This window comes from Chinchilla lanigera, unplaced genomic scaffold (assembly GCF_000276665.1).
Source record: "Chinchilla lanigera isolate Chin_1 unplaced genomic scaffold, ChiLan1.0 scaffold00006, whole genome shotgun sequence".
Classification (NCBI taxonomy): domain Eukaryota; kingdom Metazoa; phylum Chordata; class Mammalia; order Rodentia; family Chinchillidae; genus Chinchilla; species Chinchilla lanigera.
The window spans coordinates 19,530,454-19,549,691 of record NW_004955407.1 but is presented as its reverse complement, the minus strand read 5'-3'; the positions used below and the strand labels follow the sequence as shown (position 1 = coordinate 19,549,691).

The 19,238-nt window shown below is 35.9% G+C and overlaps 1 protein-coding gene across 1 annotated transcript in view; it reads left to right on the top strand.

Moving 5' to 3' along the window:
- Nucleotides 1-19,238, top strand: part of Tmprss15 (transmembrane protease, serine 15) — a 116,216-nt gene that overhangs the window by 76,977 nt on the left and 20,001 nt on the right. The window contains exons 18-20 of the mRNA XM_005375963.1: nt 8,212-8,307; nt 13,152-13,201; nt 14,434-14,608. Of these exons, the coding sequence (XP_005376020.1) occupies nt 8,212-8,307; nt 13,152-13,201; nt 14,434-14,608 (321 nt within the window). The remainder of the gene's footprint in view (nt 1-8,211; nt 8,308-13,151; nt 13,202-14,433; nt 14,609-19,238) is intronic.

Here is a 19,238-nt window from a genome sequence, read left to right as displayed (position 1 = left end):
CATCAAAAGAATTTTTTTTTCTGCTATTAGGTTTACATATGCTACTGAGAAGAATCCCTGATTTAAAACAAGGGATTCCTTAGCTTGTCCTTCTCAAACTAGTCTATTTTAATTGTTCTGAAAAAGTTCCTTCCTCTCACCCTGATAATAGATCAAAAGAGAAATAGAGAAATAGACAGTTCAGGAAAATCCATATTATAAGCATCTTTGATAGAGTAAAAATATCCATGGCTAGGTTTTCACCAACCTCAGACTGGTATTATTTTCTTCTTGGAAAAGACTCATTCCTGATTTCACCCACTAAATCTGAAAATATCTTATTGGGGAACTAAGGGTTTCTATTATACGAAAGAGAAATTCAGGGAGAATTCTCCTTACCTGTAATTGAGATGAATGAATTGATTATTTGAGATGACATTTTTTAATCCCTTTGACACCCCAAAGAGATTTATGTGACCAGAAAATTATGAGACTATAATTGTACACACAAAATGTAAGAAAATGTCATTTGTCTGTTAGTATAGTTATGACTCATCTACCAATAATTTTCTACAGTATTTACCTATGTAGTCCATTACATAAAGGCAACAAGAGACTTTGTTTCTCCCCCAAGTCAGTGTCTTCCACCATTTTCTTCACCCTGTTTCTTGAGGACAGAGATGCTGCTGCATTATAAAACAGAAATATGTAGGACAGGGGGAAACTTTGTACCCAAACCTACCTTGTTCATCCTATTTTGCTTCTAAAAAATACTTCTAAGACACAACTTACTATTAATGCTGTACATTCTATGAGACCAAGGGAAATGTTTTGTTAAAATTCATAAAGTCAAATTTAACAGGGAAAGAAAGGAGAAAAAGATGTAAAAAGAATTAAAATATGTCATGATGTACATGTACCAGCTGCCCACGATGAATGTGTTTACTATGTACTGCGAACCGGTACCGTATTAATAAAGAAAAATCCAATGAAATAATGTTCCTTCTCTCTTTCTAATTTTCTTCCTCTTCTACCTATCCTAAGTTTTTCTTTCTTACTTTTTCCTTCTGTCATCAATTCCTTATTCTTTTGCTTTTTTCTACATTATTCCATTTTCTACATTATTCCTTTTTTTACACTTGTAATTTTTAAAATGAAGCTAAAGTCCACATGACAAAGAGAATATGCAGTAAGACTGATAAAATGCAAAATGAAAATAAGGTCCAAAGGAATAAAGAGATAATTCTGGAAAACATGCACAGTTATTGTAATTAGGACCATGGTCTCTGAGATTCCTGGCAATCCATGAAAAAAGGAAAACATTAAATAGCATGTAACTTTCATTATGAGATAACATTCCGTAAGGAAGGACAACTTTCACCCAATGCTAAATTCTAAAAGAAATTCCTGTGGATGTGCATCCAGTGCTTTATAGCCAAATGAATAGACAAACAAATTCCAGTAACAGTTGAAAAAACCAAGTTGATGTAGATCATGTTGTCCAAGTACCCAAGATGCTGTCCGTGGAAATCATGTCTGATAATCTCCTAGATGTATCACCTCTCAGGCACATTTTTAGTGAAAGATGCCAGCAGCTTTTCTCCCTCCTAGCACTCTTACATCTATAAGGGAGCAGCTACTGACTGACCCATTGATTTCTCTCTTGCACTTAATATAGTGGTTTGCACAAAGGAGGAAATTGATTGGATTAAGGTACCTTTTCTATTGACATTTCTTTACCTCTGTGTAAATGTCACAAACTTTTAACAGCTAAAGTCAGACGATCCGAAATTAATTAAAGTTACCTGTTGCTAAGAGCTATCATAGAGCTCAGTGAGTGCTGTGTATTGCTGTAAAATGAATAAGTGAGTGTAATTGAAATGTGCCCAGTTCGTTCACAGGGTTTACCTAACTACCCACACGCTGTGACTGTCCTAGTTGGATGCTTTACCATCAAAACGCTTCCATTCATCCTTTCTCTTCCCAGATAAATGATCTTCCCTGCTTCTGTTCTGCCAAATCAATCCCCCCTTTGGCCCTCCAACCTGAAAAGAAAGTTACATACTTCTCTGCAATCCTTTTTAGGTTAGTTCCACCTGGCTTTTCATTGCTTAAACTTTTTGGGGTATGAAATGAGCTACAGCACTTGGCTGCAGTATTTGCAGTGTGCATTATTATTCTGTTTTAGCTTTAGTCCAAAGACTTAAAACATCCCTATCTAAGCCCCTGCTTCAGGGAAGAGCTTTTATCATAGCAAACACAGTCTAAAGAGCGAGACAAATGAGAAGAGACTTAAGAAGGACCTGCGAAGAGAGGCAGATTTAATACCATACAAGTAGCCTTGGGATACCCTTTCTTCTCTCGCTAGAATCCATCTATGACTATTCTTACTATGACTTCTTACTATGAATCCATCTATGACTTCAAAAATAATGGTTGTGTGTAAATGCTTCTTTTCTCCCATAAAATTTTCCTCAGTCCAGGAGAGCCCTTTGAGAGCAGATAACCAATAAAAATGGTAATAAAGATTTAAAAATAGTTTGGTAGGTTTCATTAATATGTCAACAAGGTAACACTATATGGACTTTTCAAGTGATACTAAATGTCTACTGATTTCAGACAGCTAGGTAAATGCTAGGGGCACCACCTAAATCTGCAGATCTGGAACTTTTCAAAATTTAGAAAATACACATGCTAGCTGTAGCACTCGCAGAGAGCCTCTCTGAAATCTAATGACTCATGTTCTTGCAAGGGAAGAAAATGGAAGCAGGATGAACTTCAGCTGTATGCTTTAGTCATAGAACCTTAATATAAATATTCACTTTGAATTTACCTTTCAATAATTTTGAGATTTTGTCTTGCAAAAATGAAAGATGATTTAAGATAGGGTTGTTAATTTTGCATTTTCCAATAACATTTTAGTATGTTGCTTATCCTTTGTTTCTTAAAACACTAAATAAATTTTTAGAAATCTCTCCTTTATATTCTATCCATTGTGAATACAAATTACAAAAACTGTCCTCAGTCAGAAAAGGGGGAGTTTCAATTGTCAGGATTTAAAATGCAGGTGGCCCGTTTCCAATTAAATTCCAAATTCTTATATCTAGTATTGACAGCTGAAATCTTTGTATGAATGAAGTTCCCCATCTATCAACATGTAGTACAAAAATGTAACTGTATCAGAACTTTATAAAACTTTTGGAAGACTATTTTGTTGGGTAATTCTAAATAATTCAATACAGCCTATTTGGATTGCAACTTGTTTTCTTGTGTCTAATTTGAAACAAAAAATTTTAAAAATATAACAGAATACAAGATTATATATCTTTTTTTCATGTAAATACATAATCTCTAGCTCTCTCTGTGGAATATGTTTTTTGTTTTGTTTATTTGTTTGTTTGTTTGTTTAGTAATCCCAGGATTGAGCAACTAGTCATTACTGGATAGCCACTATATTTATCAATTTCCCTTCAGCTCTCTTTCTTTGTAGAATAGCTATCAGTTAAAATAATTAATCACCAATGTTATCACAGTTCATGTCAGTAGAAAATGTGCAATAAATAAGCTAGTCAAAAAGCATTTAAATATTTTTCAATAATTTTTTCAAATGAATTTTTCTCCAAATTTTATTTTGAATTGATGTATAGCTTTAATAACTACTAGACAAGATGTCCAATGGATAGCAAAAAAGTATAGCTATAGGTGATTGAGTCTAAAAATCCTCAAACCCAAAGTATATTTTTAATAAAGTGTTCTTCAAGATGATCCCTTACTTAGTTTGAGTACCTTATCTCATTATCTAGTGAATTAGAAGTTAGTACATATATATATATAATATATGTATCTTATGGAGTGGAGGGTCTTATATAAGTAGAGAAAAAAATCTCCCATTTGACTATCTCTGTTTTCTGTATTTTCCTATCTATAACAATTAAATTCCCTTGGGGGGCTGTCACAACCTAGATGTCCGGACCCTTTTTCTGACTTTCTGATTCAATTGGCCTGCAGTACGGTTGTGGAATTTCCATTTCTAATATGTTCTTGGTGAGGTTAAATATTATTGTCTAGAAAAGACACTGTGAAATCTGCTGTGCAGAGACAGGGATGTAGAAATGAATGGCAGACATTCAGCAGACTGAGATATGGGGGTGTAAGTAAACACAAGGAGACAGCTGTCTAGTAAGGAGATTGAAGAGTAGCTGTGATATACGACCTTCGCCCTAACAGCAAAAGTATGCACTAATAAGTCCAGTGATGTGTCAGGAGCTTTAGGCAATGCAAATATAACTAGATATTCCTTGACATTTTTGAAAGTCAAGATTGGCATGAAGAATTCTACAAGAATCAGTGCCAAGGATAAATTCAAAGTTCTCCAAGATCTGTGGTGATACACATTCTCCCTTCTGCAAACTTGTCAGTCCTTAAGAGTACAACCATTTTGCATGGGGAGACCTTCATGACCTTCCTAGAACATTTCTGACCTACACACTTTAGTACTCTTTAAGGGCTTCATGCCTGCTTTTTTTCAAAGCTGTACTCAATCCAGTTATATAAACACTGACATTAAATTATTATTCTGTCCTCATGGGGGACCAACTTCAGCTCTAACAATAGCAATAACAAGACTCATCTTTCTTTTGGTAAATTTATTTTGGGTCTTATTAAAAGAATAGTAATGGATTTCTGTGTTTGAATTACTTTTATCTGTATATCAAATTAAAGTCCAAGATGCTAAATTCAAGGATATTAAATAGAGTCCATTGTCCCAACTCTTTGTTTAGGAGATAAAAGGTCCCAGGTAAACTCTTCATTCATTCATTGAAAGAAACAGGGGCCACGCTCTACCCATTTCTATTCTCACTTATCATAAGAGCTCTGCATGCTCCTTGGAAATTCCCTATATACAAAGAGCAAAAGGTCAGTGTTGGCCACCGTCTGGGGAAAACATCAGGCCTTTTTACTGGCAAAGCAACAATTAATTTTATTAGAGAGGAGCCATCTTATCTCCTGGTTGGCCCAAAGAAGATTACAGAATCAGGATGTGTTAGCCTACAGGCATATTTTTATATGAAGATTAAAATGTGGAATAAATAAAAGGCAAGAAACAGGATTAGTAATTGAAATTGAAGAGTCTCCAGCTGAGTCTGAGGAAACGCATCAGGATAATTAAGAGAAATCTTCAATTAAGACTCACGGTTGAGAGAAAGAATTCAATAGATTTTTCTGGGAAACGAAAGCCTGGGGATTAAATGTCTTTTGTCACAGGGAGAGGTCTCTTTCTCCACCTTGTGGTGGCTTATCAATGACGTTTACAAATCTAGGCTACACACTCCCTCTTTTAGAGCAATCATACAGCTTCTGGTTATAAATTAGAGTCTGTTAAGCTTCAAAGTGAATGAAAAGTCAAAACATAGCAACATATTGAAAAGGAAGAAGGAAAATCTTTTCCTGTTGTCTCTGGCCACGTGTATCTTTTCTAATTGTAAGAGAATAATTTAAAAAAACAATAAAAATGATACAGAATTCCAAAATAAGATGATAGGAAATTTAAAATGGTTATAATATTGCGTATTGTTATCTTCAAAGTACTCATATTATCAGATATAGGTATGTAACATTGGTCAAACAATATAAACAATAACTGTTCCTTTCAACGAACTAATAGAAATTGGTAGCGTACTTATCTCCTTCTTTTCTCCTTTCCCTTGTCTCAGTTATTCCTTTTTGAGAAGTTTCTTTCCCTTTCACAATGTCTATTGTACCTTTTGGATCTTATTTACTCTTTCAGTTTCTTATGCTAGGGAGACAATACAATGTTTACACATGCAAGTCTTATGTATTTCACTTATGAGTGTGGTCTCTAGTTGCATCTATTTACCTATGAAAGCCTTGAGTTTTTCTTTATAGCTGAGTAATACTCCATTGTTTAAAAATGCCACATAATTTTTATCCATTCCTTTTAAAAGATAAATTATGCTCAGTAAGAGAAACCTATGTGATGGTACAGAAATCCTGTGTGATCCAAATTGATCATCATATATGTAAACTATGGGATCTCTGGGAGTACTGGGATGTGCCCATAATCCCAGCTAGTCGAGAAGCTGAGGCAGGAAAGGCGCAAGTTCAAGATCAGACCAGCCAACTTAGCAAAACCCTGTCTCAGAAAGTAAAAAAGGCCAGGAAAATTAGCTCAGTGGTTGTGTGGAAAACTAGGATCAATCCCTATTACAACAAAACAAAACAAAATCACAACAAAGCAAAAGCTATCGGGCAACATAGAAAAATACCTATTCTATCTTACCTGCAGACTTAATGTTTCTGTTTTCATATTTAGATCTTTGATCCATTTTTATTTTAGTTTAGTGCATAGTGAGAGACATGGGTGTAATTTCAGTCTTCACCATGTAGAAAACCAGTTTTTCCAGCACCATTCACTAAGGAGGCTATCTTCCATTCACTAAAGATTCACTGAAGGTATCCGTCCCTTTTATGGAAAACAAGATGGCCAAGCAGGTTTAGAGTTGTTTCTGTATCTTGTAATCTATTCCCGTGAAGACATAAGTGTAAGCAAAGACTTTATGAATAAAACTCCAATTGCTGGGAAATATTACAAAGAATCAACAACTGGTATCTCATTGAAAAGCTTTTGTGCAACAAAAGCAATTGTCAGCTTAGTTTCATTAAAAAGAAAAGTTTGTGCTAACATTGTTTGGACAATATTTCATGCCTATAACTTTTACTCTGAGTAACTACTATGAAGATAATAATGCACAATATGTTAATTATTGTTACTTTCCTCTTAGCCTGTTTCAAAACTGTTTTATTTTTATTTTTTTCCTTTGAAATTAGAAAGTCATCAACAGGGTGCAGAGAAAACTCACAGAGTGGGAAATTTTTTTTGCCAGTTGTTCCTCAGACAAAGGACTAATATCTAAAATATAGAAAGAATTTTTAAAAAATCATACTTTCCAAACTTAAAGGCCCAATCCAAAAATGGGCGTCAGAAATGAATAGACACTTCTCAGATGAAGAAATATAAATGACAAATAAATATATAAAAAATGTTCAACTTCACTGGTCATTCAAGAGATGCAAATTAAAAGAATTTTGAGATTACATCTCACCCCAAAAAGAATGACTATCATCAAAAAATCAACCACTAACAAATGCTGGCGGGGCTGTGGGGCAAAAGGAACACTTCTCCACTGTTGTGGGAATATAGGCTGGTGCAACCATTGTGGAAATCAGTGTGGATATTCCTCAAAAATCTAGGACTAGTTGTCACATTGAATCCAACTACTTCTCTTCTTGGTATCTTCTTGAAAGAATTAAAAACATCATACCACAATGATATATACACACCCACGTTTATAGTAGCACAGTTTGTAATAGCTAAATCTTAGAAACAACACAAATGCCCATCAACAGAGAAATGGATAAGGAAGATGTGAGTTTTTGTATGAATAGAGTACTACTCAGCCATAAGGAAGGATAAACTAGAGAAATTTCTAAGTAAGTAAATGCATCTTGAGCCCATCCATACTATTAAGTGAAGTAAATTGGACACACAAATGTAAATGCCACATTGTTTCTCTAGTGTGAAAAACTGAAAGTGTAAATAAAGACCAAAATATATAATAGGTATTGTGAAATTAGAGGAAATGTTCAAATGGGAAGGGGAACTAGGGAGGAGAGAAGGGCAGGGGAAAGGAAGGAAAGGAAAAGAAAAAAATGAGAAAAAATGGAAAAGTGGAAACAAAGCAATAAATCTTTTGTAAGTAAGGAGAGGAAGAAGGGTTGAATATCGGGTAGGGGAATGAGAATAAATGAATTAAGATGTATCATGTACAGGTACAGATTTCCAAAGATGAATGTGATCAATATGTATATCTAAAATGTACCAATAAACTTAATTTAAAAATGAAAAGTCACATGAAAAAGTCACATACCAAAGTGGTAAATAAAATGATTTTTAGCTCTGTAAAATAATATAGAATGTAAGCCCATAGTATTATGCAAAATTTAAAATTGTATTTCATGTCATGAAATGTCATGTAATTCTTCTACTAATCTAAACTATCTATTAGATAGCAAAATATTAGAGTTTTATATCAAAATGTTCATCCATTTCTATCATTTCTTTCAGTATCTGCTGCATTAAAGAACTAAAAATGTAGTTTACAGGATTTTTTGTTTGTATTTTTGTGTTTTCTCTACATGTTTCTTCCCTAGGAATGAAAACTCATCAACACCAACACTCTCGTCTGGAGGAGGGCCATTTGTAAAATTAACCACAGCACCCAGTGGCGGCCTAATACTAACACCCAGGTGAGCGCTAAACCTTTTGTTCTTGGACTAGGTGTGCACGTACTGGAAACAAGACAGGTTTTTGAAGCACATACTGGAAACAAGACAGGTTTTTTTGTCAAATTGGAATGCTACCATCTGTCGGCCATATATTTTTGAAAGGTATTTGACTTACTGTATTCTTTGAGCAATTTCAAACAATATCTAAGTGATTCTTTCTGATAACATTTCCATATATATATATAAAATATTTGTATAATATTTTTTCTTCCTTAGCAAATAAAACATGATTATTAAGTGAAAATGTTTAAGCTTGTAGTTGGTCCTATACTTTCTTTTGCTTTTTAAAGTTAGGCTTATTTATTTCTGTCTTTTTGAGACAGGGTTTCACTTTGTAGTGCAGGCTGGCCTTGCACTCACTTTGTAACCTAGGCTGGCCTCGAACTCCCAGTGACCCTCCTGCCTCAGCCTCCTAAATGCTGTGATTATAGGCTTGTGCCACCATGCTCAATTAGGTTTGGTTTATCTCTAAGGCTTTACTAAATTATCAAAAACAAGCATCCTTCCTGTTTTCAAGGTCTGCTTTAGCTTAGATTATGACATTTCTCCTGTTTAAACATTAACGGTAATTTTTGTTTCAAATTTCTGAAACTGACTTCTTGATTTTATAGTCCCATTAAAGGCCAGCTGTAGCTTAGAAGAAATTAACTGCAAGAAGCAGCTGTAATTACAGTTAAGAAATTAAGATGTTAATACTGATGTATTTTGTTTAACGCATTCAATGGTGCAATTATTAAGCTAGTCATGAAAAGTCAGTATTTCTGTAAGCTCAACTAGTGCAATAAATTGGTAGAGGTATTTTCTAGTACTAATAAAAGATCCTTGCAATCGGATGTTGTATATCAATTTTACTGGGCCTTAACTGATATTATGAGTCTCGTCAAAGATGAAGCAAACCATGTACAAGTGAGAAAGCAGCCATATAGATTCCTTCCTATACTAAATTTATGTTACCATTAGAGACCTTAAATGTACTTGTACATAGAAAACTCCAGATATTCATGTTTTATGGACATTTAAGAATTGGGAAAAGAAAGGGAGGAAATTCAAAAACAATTTAATTCAATTATACACATTTCAGAACAGGACTGCATTATTCTACACTTACCAAAAAAAAAAAAAAATGCCAGTACTAATTTACACTGGCATCACTATTAAAAGCATTTCACAATATTTATTAAAAAAAAGCATTACTAGACAAACTTTCAGCAAACCCATAAACAAATTAGTTCAATGGTCTTAATTTCTTCCTTAATTAGCTACATTTTAGTGGGTTGCAAAAATTTTGAATGCATTCATTCATTTGGTTAGTTAATTTATGCATTTATTTACTTAATGCTTAGATGATTATGCTTAGTACCTTATGCAAACTAATGGTTTTGAAAATACCCTTGTGCTAGTGGGTTGCAATACAATGTTTTAAAAATGAAAAGGATGTCAGAGAAAATGATTCTTTCAATTATAAAAGTCCACCAACCTGTATCCCCACTTGTTATCCTATTGTGTGACATATACAAGATACAGATGACCTTTTGCCATCTCTGGGGAAAGGCCATTCAAGGTGAAATCAACAATATGACGCGAAATGATCAGAAATGATAGAAATTCATGCAGCCGTCAGCACATAGATTTCCTTTCTTTTAATCCTTGCATAACTTCAGTAATTGTTCTAGAAGTGAATGAAAATCCGATGTGATATGCATTGATCAATATTTTGTTCTAAACATGGTGGTAGATACATTGTACAAAATGTTTATCAAATATCTTGTTGAATATCTAGCATGTGACAGCACTGTGGTGGACATATTCTGGCAGTTAATTTCAATCCATGCAAAGCTCTGAAAATATGGTCCTATATGACATATAAACAGTATAGTATCTGCATGAGGATGAGCAAAAGAAGACCTGGGCTGAACATTGACTTCCAGAAGTTCATAAAGCCAGTGAGCAATGTAAAGATTCTAATCCAAGTCTGTTTGGCCATAAAGCCTTCTTTGTACTCTTCTGCTCTAATATGCTGTCCTCTAGATTCCCTAAGGCAGCAGCTCACCTTAAATAGCAATTTTGTAAAGGAAAAAGAAATTTAAAAAAGGAAAAAGAAAGAATAAGCACGTACTTTTCAGTAAGATAAAAGCTCATGTTGGACATCAATGTGGAGATAAATTACTTCTTAATTGTCAAAAGGTAAATATAAACCCTATTACCTCAGTGGGCCAAGGAAAAGACACAGGATCACGACACTGTCATTCTTGCTATACACAGTTATAACCCAGGTCTGACTTCAGGACCAGTGCCCAGACAGTAATTCTGTTTCTCTCCAAATTCTAGAAATAGATGTCAAAGTAGGACTCATTGCTTATTCTACATAGAGAGCAAGCAGATTACTCTTCTACTCTTTTTGAATAAGAAAAAATCAATTACTCAAAATACATGGAAAAGGAGGTGCTAAGTTCAGTTGAACTTTCTAATTAGGTATTAAGCTCATCAGAAATTGTTCTGTATTTTTGAAAATGCAATTAAACATTGCTTAATTTTTCTGAGACCATTAGAGTTACAGTAAAGGAGGGACAACTTTGAAATAATATTTATTGATGATTGCTATAAATGTAGAGTTTTAATAAGACTTGAAAATATTCCCCAAATGCAAGCAGATATCAGAAGCATTACTGAGATCTTCTTTGGGATATTACAGATATATATTAACATATCTAGAGAAATATCAATACATTAACATTGTTATAATAAAATATAAATGCATTTCCTCATCAGTATATTGAAATTTTTCTCTCAAGAGTATGTCAGTCAGACAACATAGATGTACTTGATTTCAAATAAAATTTATCAATCATGTTCCAGAAACACTGGATTGCTTTGACTGGACGAATGGAACATTTTGTTTCCTATTTTGTTTTTCTATTGCTGTCCAAAGTTCAAGTACTTCAATAACAGGCAAAATTAGACAAACTGAAGTACTCTTTATAAATATAAATAGCTGAATTTATTTGTGCAAATAAGTGTGTATTTTTTAGTGTGCCAAATATTTGCAGTAGCTGCATTAGGTTTTGTGGCCAAGTGCAGTACTATAATTCTTTGTGTTATGCTGATCTCTAGTGGTTGATTTGTGTAACACGTTGTAAAACAATTTTTCTTTGTTTACAGTCCACTTAAAACAAAATTCTTGGCTTTTAAAAAAAGTGGAATCCAAATTTTAAAATAAGTAATGAGTCTTTCAATCATTTATGTTCATTCTTGATTTTATACTTGCTTTTTACATGTCTTCCTGCTTTAAAGCAGGACCTGTGATTCATTCACAATTCAGTTCCTTGAATGAAACTCACAGCCTCACATATAGTGTGTGGCACTGCATAGTTGTGGGATTAGCAGGGCTAAAGTCTGCTCTCCACAGTCGTCCCTCCTTATCTACAGCTTTTCTTTCCACAGTCTGAGTTACTCATGGTCAAGCACAGTCTAAAGATAATAAATAGAAATTAAAAGAAAAAGTATGTTTTGCAATATATGCCATTCTGAATAGCATAATGAGATCTTACATTGTCTTGTTCTGTCATGCCTGGATGGAAATGAGTCCTTCATCCTGCCTATTCACAGATACAGTAGATACACTACCTTTCCACTAGTATTTATGAGCTCACTCAGTTGTCAGATTGACTTGCAGTACCTCAGGGCTTGCATTCAGATAGCCCTTATTATTTAATAGGGCTATAGTCACTATTTAACAGTCATTATTTAATAACAACCCCAAAGCACAGTGTAGTGATGCTGCCTTTTAAGATATGCCAAGGGAAAGCCCTGAAGCATTATTGCCTTTATTAAAGGTTGAAATATTTTTATTTGACAAAGAAAATAAATCATACACTGAGGTTACAAAGATCTTCAATTCATTGTAAGAATACATCTTCTGTCCGTGAAATTGATGCTGATTTTGCTGTCACAACCCAATATGTAAAATTTATAGTCATAATGTGTGGTAAGTTTGTTCTTATAATGAAAAAGGCATTAAATTATAAAGTTCAGTAGAGCCTGTGGTTTTAGGTATCTACCTTGAGGTCTTGGAATGAATGCCACAAAGATAAGGAGGAACTATTGTGTTGCAGAATAGTGAAATCCAGGATTGAGTCACTCAAAAGGACAATAACTATCCCCAGTAAAGAGTTCATTATGTATGTGATTCCAATCTGTTCATCATTTTTACACCCACCTTATGGGTAAGGAAAAATGAAATACAATATCTGCTGCCCACAACTTCAAGAAGAAGAGGTTTAATTTGGCTTATGGTTTGGGGGGATATAGTCAATGGTAAAGTGGCCCTAAGCCAGAAACATCTTAGTGGAAGGGAATGGTGGGACAAAGCTGCTCGGTTCATGGTGGCTGGGAAATAAAGTGGGGAAACAGCACCAGAGAGAAAGAGGCCAGGGACCATCCATGTATACTACTCAAGGTCACATCGCCATGACCCACCCAGGCACACCCAAAAGTGTGCTTTACTAATCTGACAGGTGTTTCTTAATACAATCAAGTTGACAAATCTTAATTAACACTTGCAGAGATTAATGCTCACAGACTCTAAGCAAGATGCTCACGGAGACTCTAGAGTAAGGGTTCAAACGTCTCTATTTTGCTTTAGATGAGGCCATTTTCTGCTGTGAATTTCAGCTCTCTTGTAATTCATACATGATATGTGGATTAAAAGTTCTTTTGACTAAAAAGTTAGGCTATAGGACTGACATTTTATTTTATTTTGAAATATTAAGCACACAGTTTTTGAAATATATTTTCTTCCATTCCAGTGAACAGTGCTTACAGGATTATCTGATGCTGTTGCAGTGTAACCATAAATGTAAGTAAATATTTTGTCATGGTAGCCTCCCAGCATTCAATTTAAATTTCTGAAAAAAGCTTTATGTCATCTAAAATTATTTTGCCACCGTTCAATTTTTTTTTCAATTTTTTTAATTTTAAAAATAAAAGGAGGAAAACATTAACAGACAGACAACCTTTTAGAAAATAGCAACAGTACAGCCCAGACAATACAGAGTTACAAACAAAGTGGTAGGAAATTAACAATGCTTGTGGTACTACATATTGATATCTTCAAAGTGGTTTCTCATGAAAACAGATAGAGACATGCAACATTGATCAATCAAGGACTCATTGACAGTTTCTTTCAGCAAAGAGATAGAAGACAGTAGAACAACTATGTTAACTATCCTGTATACACATACATACAAAATTTTCCTTCTTTCTCTTCTCTTTTCCCACCATTCAATTTTTAATGTTTCAAAGAAATACAGTGATGCCTCAGTTGTCAAATGGTTTCAGACTCGAACTTTCCACTACTCAAGCAGCAAAGTTAAAAAAATATCTGTTCGGTGTTCATACCTTTGCTTTAGTGTCAAACCAAATATCTGACTTGGAAAAACCTGCTCCAGGCCAAGAATCAGTCACGTGTCGTGTCTCTCCACAGACACAGATGGGTAATGTTTCAGTCTAAGTGCTGCTTTCGCCGAGACAGCTAATAACGCTTGTGTTAGTGCATGAAAACATTCAGCACTGTGCTTTTCTGTGTGTTTTATTTACATAAAATATCATAACCATAGCTCCAGAAAAGTTAGTGATGCCAGCGGTAAATCTCAGAGAAAAACTGTGAGAAACATGGTAAAGTTAAAGCAAGAATTCATTGCAAAACTTCTTAAAGTACTGGAAAAATAAATTTAATTTATTTTTAGTGTAATTTGGGTGCCTTACAATAAATTATTCGGTTTTCCTTATTTCTTATGGGAAAAATATGTTCAATTATCCATTTCCCTCTTTTAAGCTTCTAGAAGGAAACAAGTCAATGATGGCACGTGCGTGTAATCGCAGTACTCGGGAGCCTGAGGCAGGAGGATCACTGTGAGTTCGAGGTCAGCCTGGGCTACATAGTGAGTCCAAGGCCAGCCTGAAATACACAGTGAGACCCTATCTCAGAGAAAATACAGTGTTCAGTTCTTGAACTTGTCAGTGTTCAAACACCAATTTGGAACAACTATACGGCAAAGTAAACTATATGTTCTTCAATTATTTTAATAGCCTGTGGAAAAAAACTGGTGGCTCAAGAAGTTACTCCTAAGATTGTTGGAGGAACTGATGCCAGAGAAGGGGCCTGGCCCTGGCTTGTCGGTCTCTCTTACAACGGCCAAGTGATCTGTGGTGGGTCTCTCGTCAGCAGTGCCTGGCTGGTGTCTGCCGCACACTGTGTGTATGGGTGAGTACGTCGTCACGTGTCCCCTCTCAAACCAAGTTGGCCCGGCAGATGCTGCCGATCATCCTACGCTGTACAGACTCCCTAAACCTTCCCACCAGGAAAATTGTTCTTGTTGTGATGGTATTATAAACTTTCTAATCATTTTCCATTCAAGTTATATATAAATCATACATAAAATCTTATAAAAATAAAATTCAATTAAAACCCATCACTTGCATATATATCAAAATTTGTTTTTCCCACGTACATGAAGATTGAAAATGTCTACCTAGTCAAAAAGATAAATATTTTTAGAGTGTGGAATTAACTAATATATAATGTATAAATTGCACTCATAACCATTTAATTAGGATAGTATTTACTGTTTGCAAATAGTCAATATCAAATGGTATTCATAGGGAGCTTTCAAGTTGCAAATATATTTTGGTCTAAAAATTCATATGTAAGCACTTTGTTGTCCATTATAATGTTTAAGATCTACTTTAATGGTATGTGTGACTGCAACTGAAAGCTAATGTCACCCATATTTCACTGAGTTTTTATTTAAAAATACAGTCAAACATATCCCAAATTCTAGAATTTATTTCCTCTTTCTGAAAGCAGTCACTCTTAAACCTGTGGCCCAGGAATGTATAGAGTAATTGCAGAAGAACAGGGAAGAGGGAAAAAAATAAGTAACCCTGGGCCCAGGAACACATTAATTTTCTCCTTCCACACAAGAGAAGACTCCGCTTTAGAATGTTTGGAAGTAGTTCAGAATAAAAAAGGGGCAAAAGGTAGCTTCCCCTTAGGAGATTTATGAGCCTGACCTAGGACTGATTCTCTGCCTCTGCCTGGGCAAGGCCACCAGTGAATGACCTTACCTGTGAGGATTAGGATGAGTCTCTCTCCTGACCTGTGTGCTCAGGCATGGAAGAGATAGCTATCGTTAATCAGACTAAAGACTGAAATTCCCCCTTCCAACACAGACAGTGAACATTATTGTGTAAATAGAGACAAATTATCAGACACAGAGAGTTGTCATGAAAGTTTTGAAAATGGAGAGTGAGTATTAAAAAATTGAGACTGTGCCTAAATACCATAGGTACTAGAATAAGAATAATTTCAATACTTTGATCCTAGAAATCTGGAGAAATAGGACTCTAGGTCATATCTAGGTAGCCAACCCACTGGTCTCCAAGGGAGCTATCTAAGTAAGGTACTGTCCCCTCTATATATAAAGCTCTCTGATATTGCACATTAGGTACTGTATTTTGGTTAGTAAGTCTAGTGTCTCTCACATTAAAGTGCCCCAACTTGACTACCATCTCTTGACAAGTATACTTGTATCTGTTTTCAGCTGTTCCATAACAATATGTCTAGCAGTTAATTTTCCATCTTCTGTTAAATAAGGCTTTACTTACACGTAGTCTCTGCTTTCAGCAAGCCACAGATGGGTAGCATCTATGTCATAACTATGCTGCAGATAAAGGGAGTTAAAGCTAAAGTATTAATCATTTATGTCACATGTAGCTAGTGGTTACAACCTTGCAATATTAACCCTGGATTTGGTACATTCCTCTGTTTGATGTTCCTGCAGAACATGTGCTTTCTAAATGTCAACCAGGCTTGCAGTAATATTAGAGACATCTTTCAATTATCTCCCTTACAAGTGTACTTTTTATAGGTCAGTGACATCAATATCATATCTTTTAAAACTACAGATATATGAAGGAAATAGAAAACCAGTTTCATCTATTCTAAACACAATACAGAACATAAAATGTCCTCACAGTGTAATGAACAAAAGTGAGCTGTGCTAGCATTGTGATGAATTCAAAATTATCCTTATAGCTTTGCATTTGCATATCTTTAGCCATGTAGTAGAACTACTTTTTCCTTTTCTGGCAGCCAGGAGATTTCTTGCCTTTTTGATTCATGTTTCTATAAAATAAAAGAGTTTCTGATTCTGCTTTAGATAGTTTTATGAAAATATTTTTACCAGTATGCTAACACTGTCTGTTACTAGGGTCTTTTAAAAATCCTAACTATGCGATGAAAAGCTTAGTTTCCTAATAAAAAGAATAACCCAGGTAACCGCAGAAATGACCTGTATTGGAATCAAACTTATTCCAGTAGTTTTTTTTTTTTTCCATAAAAGAACAGCTTACTGTCTCTTATAGTTTGGTAATCAGGGATGAGTCAGCCAGTTCTGCTCTCTGTGGTGTCTGCTGGGCCTGGAAATCCAAGATGGTGGCATCACCACCTGTCCTGTTAGCTCAGCTGCGATAACGGAACAGCTAGAGGCTGGCTGAGCACTTCTCTTTACATACAGCCTTTTTACACAGCTTGTGCTTCCTCAGAGAACTGTGCTTGTTGTGGATCAGCTTTAAACTGGCCCCCCAACCTCATGTGTTTGGAGGCTGGTGGAACCATGTAGGCACCATACTCAGCTCAGCAGTGAACTCATCCACTTAGTTCAGTAGCTGAATGTGCTGTTCGGTGGTGGAGCCTGGCTGGGAGAGGATCGGTGGCGGCATGACCTGGAAGCGTGTGTTCTTGTCCTGGGCTCTCCCTGTGTTCTCTACCTATGAGCTGGCACTATTTCCTCCCCCATCACCTCTGCCATACTGTTTCTGCCTTGGAGCCAGCTGACCTTGGACTGAACTTGTGAACCAAAATATACTTCTCCTCATTTAAGGTGTGAGTGTTGAGTATTTGGCCAGGGACAAGTGACTCAGACCACTATTTTAGGGTAGCTGGACTTCTTCTATAGTGGTTCAGAAATGACAGAATGTCATTTTTGCCACATTTTATTTGTCATATCACATCAAAGGACCAAGGAGAAGAGAAATTAATGTTACTGTTTACTAAGAGAAGTGGAATGTGTGTACCAGGAAGAACGGATTTGGCAGGTCCCATCTTTTCAAAGCTAACTACCACACTTAGGGAAGATTTCTCGTTCGTTTGGGAAGGGTTACCCTCTCCAGTGACTTCTAAGTATGTCTCTTTAGTCAGAACTGGGTCACATGGTCACTCCTAGGTGAGAGGAAGGTTAAGAGTTCAAGTATTTTCCTCTCTACTTCTGCAGTGGAAGCCAACAGAGGTAAGGGGGATGGGGTTGGGTGCTGTGAGTTGTGCTCTGTTTTCTGCACCACTCCATCTCGTATAGAAACGCCACAGGGAGGTGTCTCTGCGACACTCCGTAAGACATCCTCAGAGCCCTCTCCAGAACTACTCCTGTGCTACCTCACTAAGACAGTCCCTCCATACTTACTAACTTGCTGACATGGTGTTTTGGCTCCTCCTTTCTCCTGGCTCCATTTTCTCAGCTCTTTTCTTAGTAATTATTAATATTTATTAATTGTACAAATATATGGCACTTGCTGGGATTTTTCTATACATTCATGTATCAGACATGAGTCAAGTCCCACCACCCTCTTCTACCCGATCCCATTGTCCCTTTCCCAGCCTCAAGAGTCTATTTTCTACATTCAAGTCATCACTATCTTTTTAAATTTCCACATATGAGAGATCACATGTGATACTTGTCTTTCTATGTCTGGATATTTTGTTTAACATGATGCTTTTCATTTCCATCCACTTTCCCAATAATGACAGGATTCTATTCTTCATTAAGGCTAAGTCATAGTCAGTATTTCATTCATCCATTCACCTGTTGATAGTTACGTATACCTCAGTTATCATGAACAGTGCCAAAATAAATGTCGGCATTGTATTAGTCACAGTCCTCCTCACGGGGACACAATATCCAACACCCAAAACTTGAATTAGAAGAGGGTCATTTTGGCTCATGGGTTTTTAGAGGTGTCTACCAACAGTCAGCTGGCTTGAGGGCAGTAACCGCCTGGTGGTGGGGGTGTGACCAGAGGACAGAACCTCTTTCCGTGGCAGCTAGGAAACAGTAAGCAAAGAGAGATGCACACTGGAAGTCATACCTTCCTGCTCCTCTGACCAGGCCCTACTTCCCAACAGCACACTCAACTATGAACTCCGAAGGGGATTAGTCTGGTGAGTTTGGTGCCCCCACGCTCCAAGCACATTCCAAATGCCCCACCTTTGAGCACATAAGTCTTGAGGGGTGCATTCTAGATCTAAACCATAACAGGCATACTCTCTTTTGTGCTGACTTCATTCCCAAAGGATAGATAACCAGTAGTGTGATGCCTGGATCACATGGTATTTCTAATTTTCATTCTTCTAAGAAACCTCCATACTCTTTTCCATAGTGTTTGTTTTAGCTCACAGATGGTAAAATGGATTAATTGAACAGCACTTTTGTCTCGAAGATTTTTGTCAACACTCCCAAAGCAAATGCTTGATGCTACTGGCCCATCCTAAATATCCGTCTGCCTGTTCTGGTCCTCCAGCATTGACTTGTTTCCTTCTAGAAGCTTAAAAGAGGGAAGTGGATAAGAATGGGCCAACTCAACTATGATTTAAAGAGCAAGGTTGGCTTTGAACCAGAGGAAAAGAATTTTTAGTCCATAAATATATCTCACCCTATATGTGATAAGAGGGAAACAACTTAGTATCTGAGTTTTAGTTCATCTGTAGGTTGATCATAAGGATATCTATCCCATAGGATGGTTGTAAGGAAAAATTCAGATGCTGAATATTTTTTATTCTA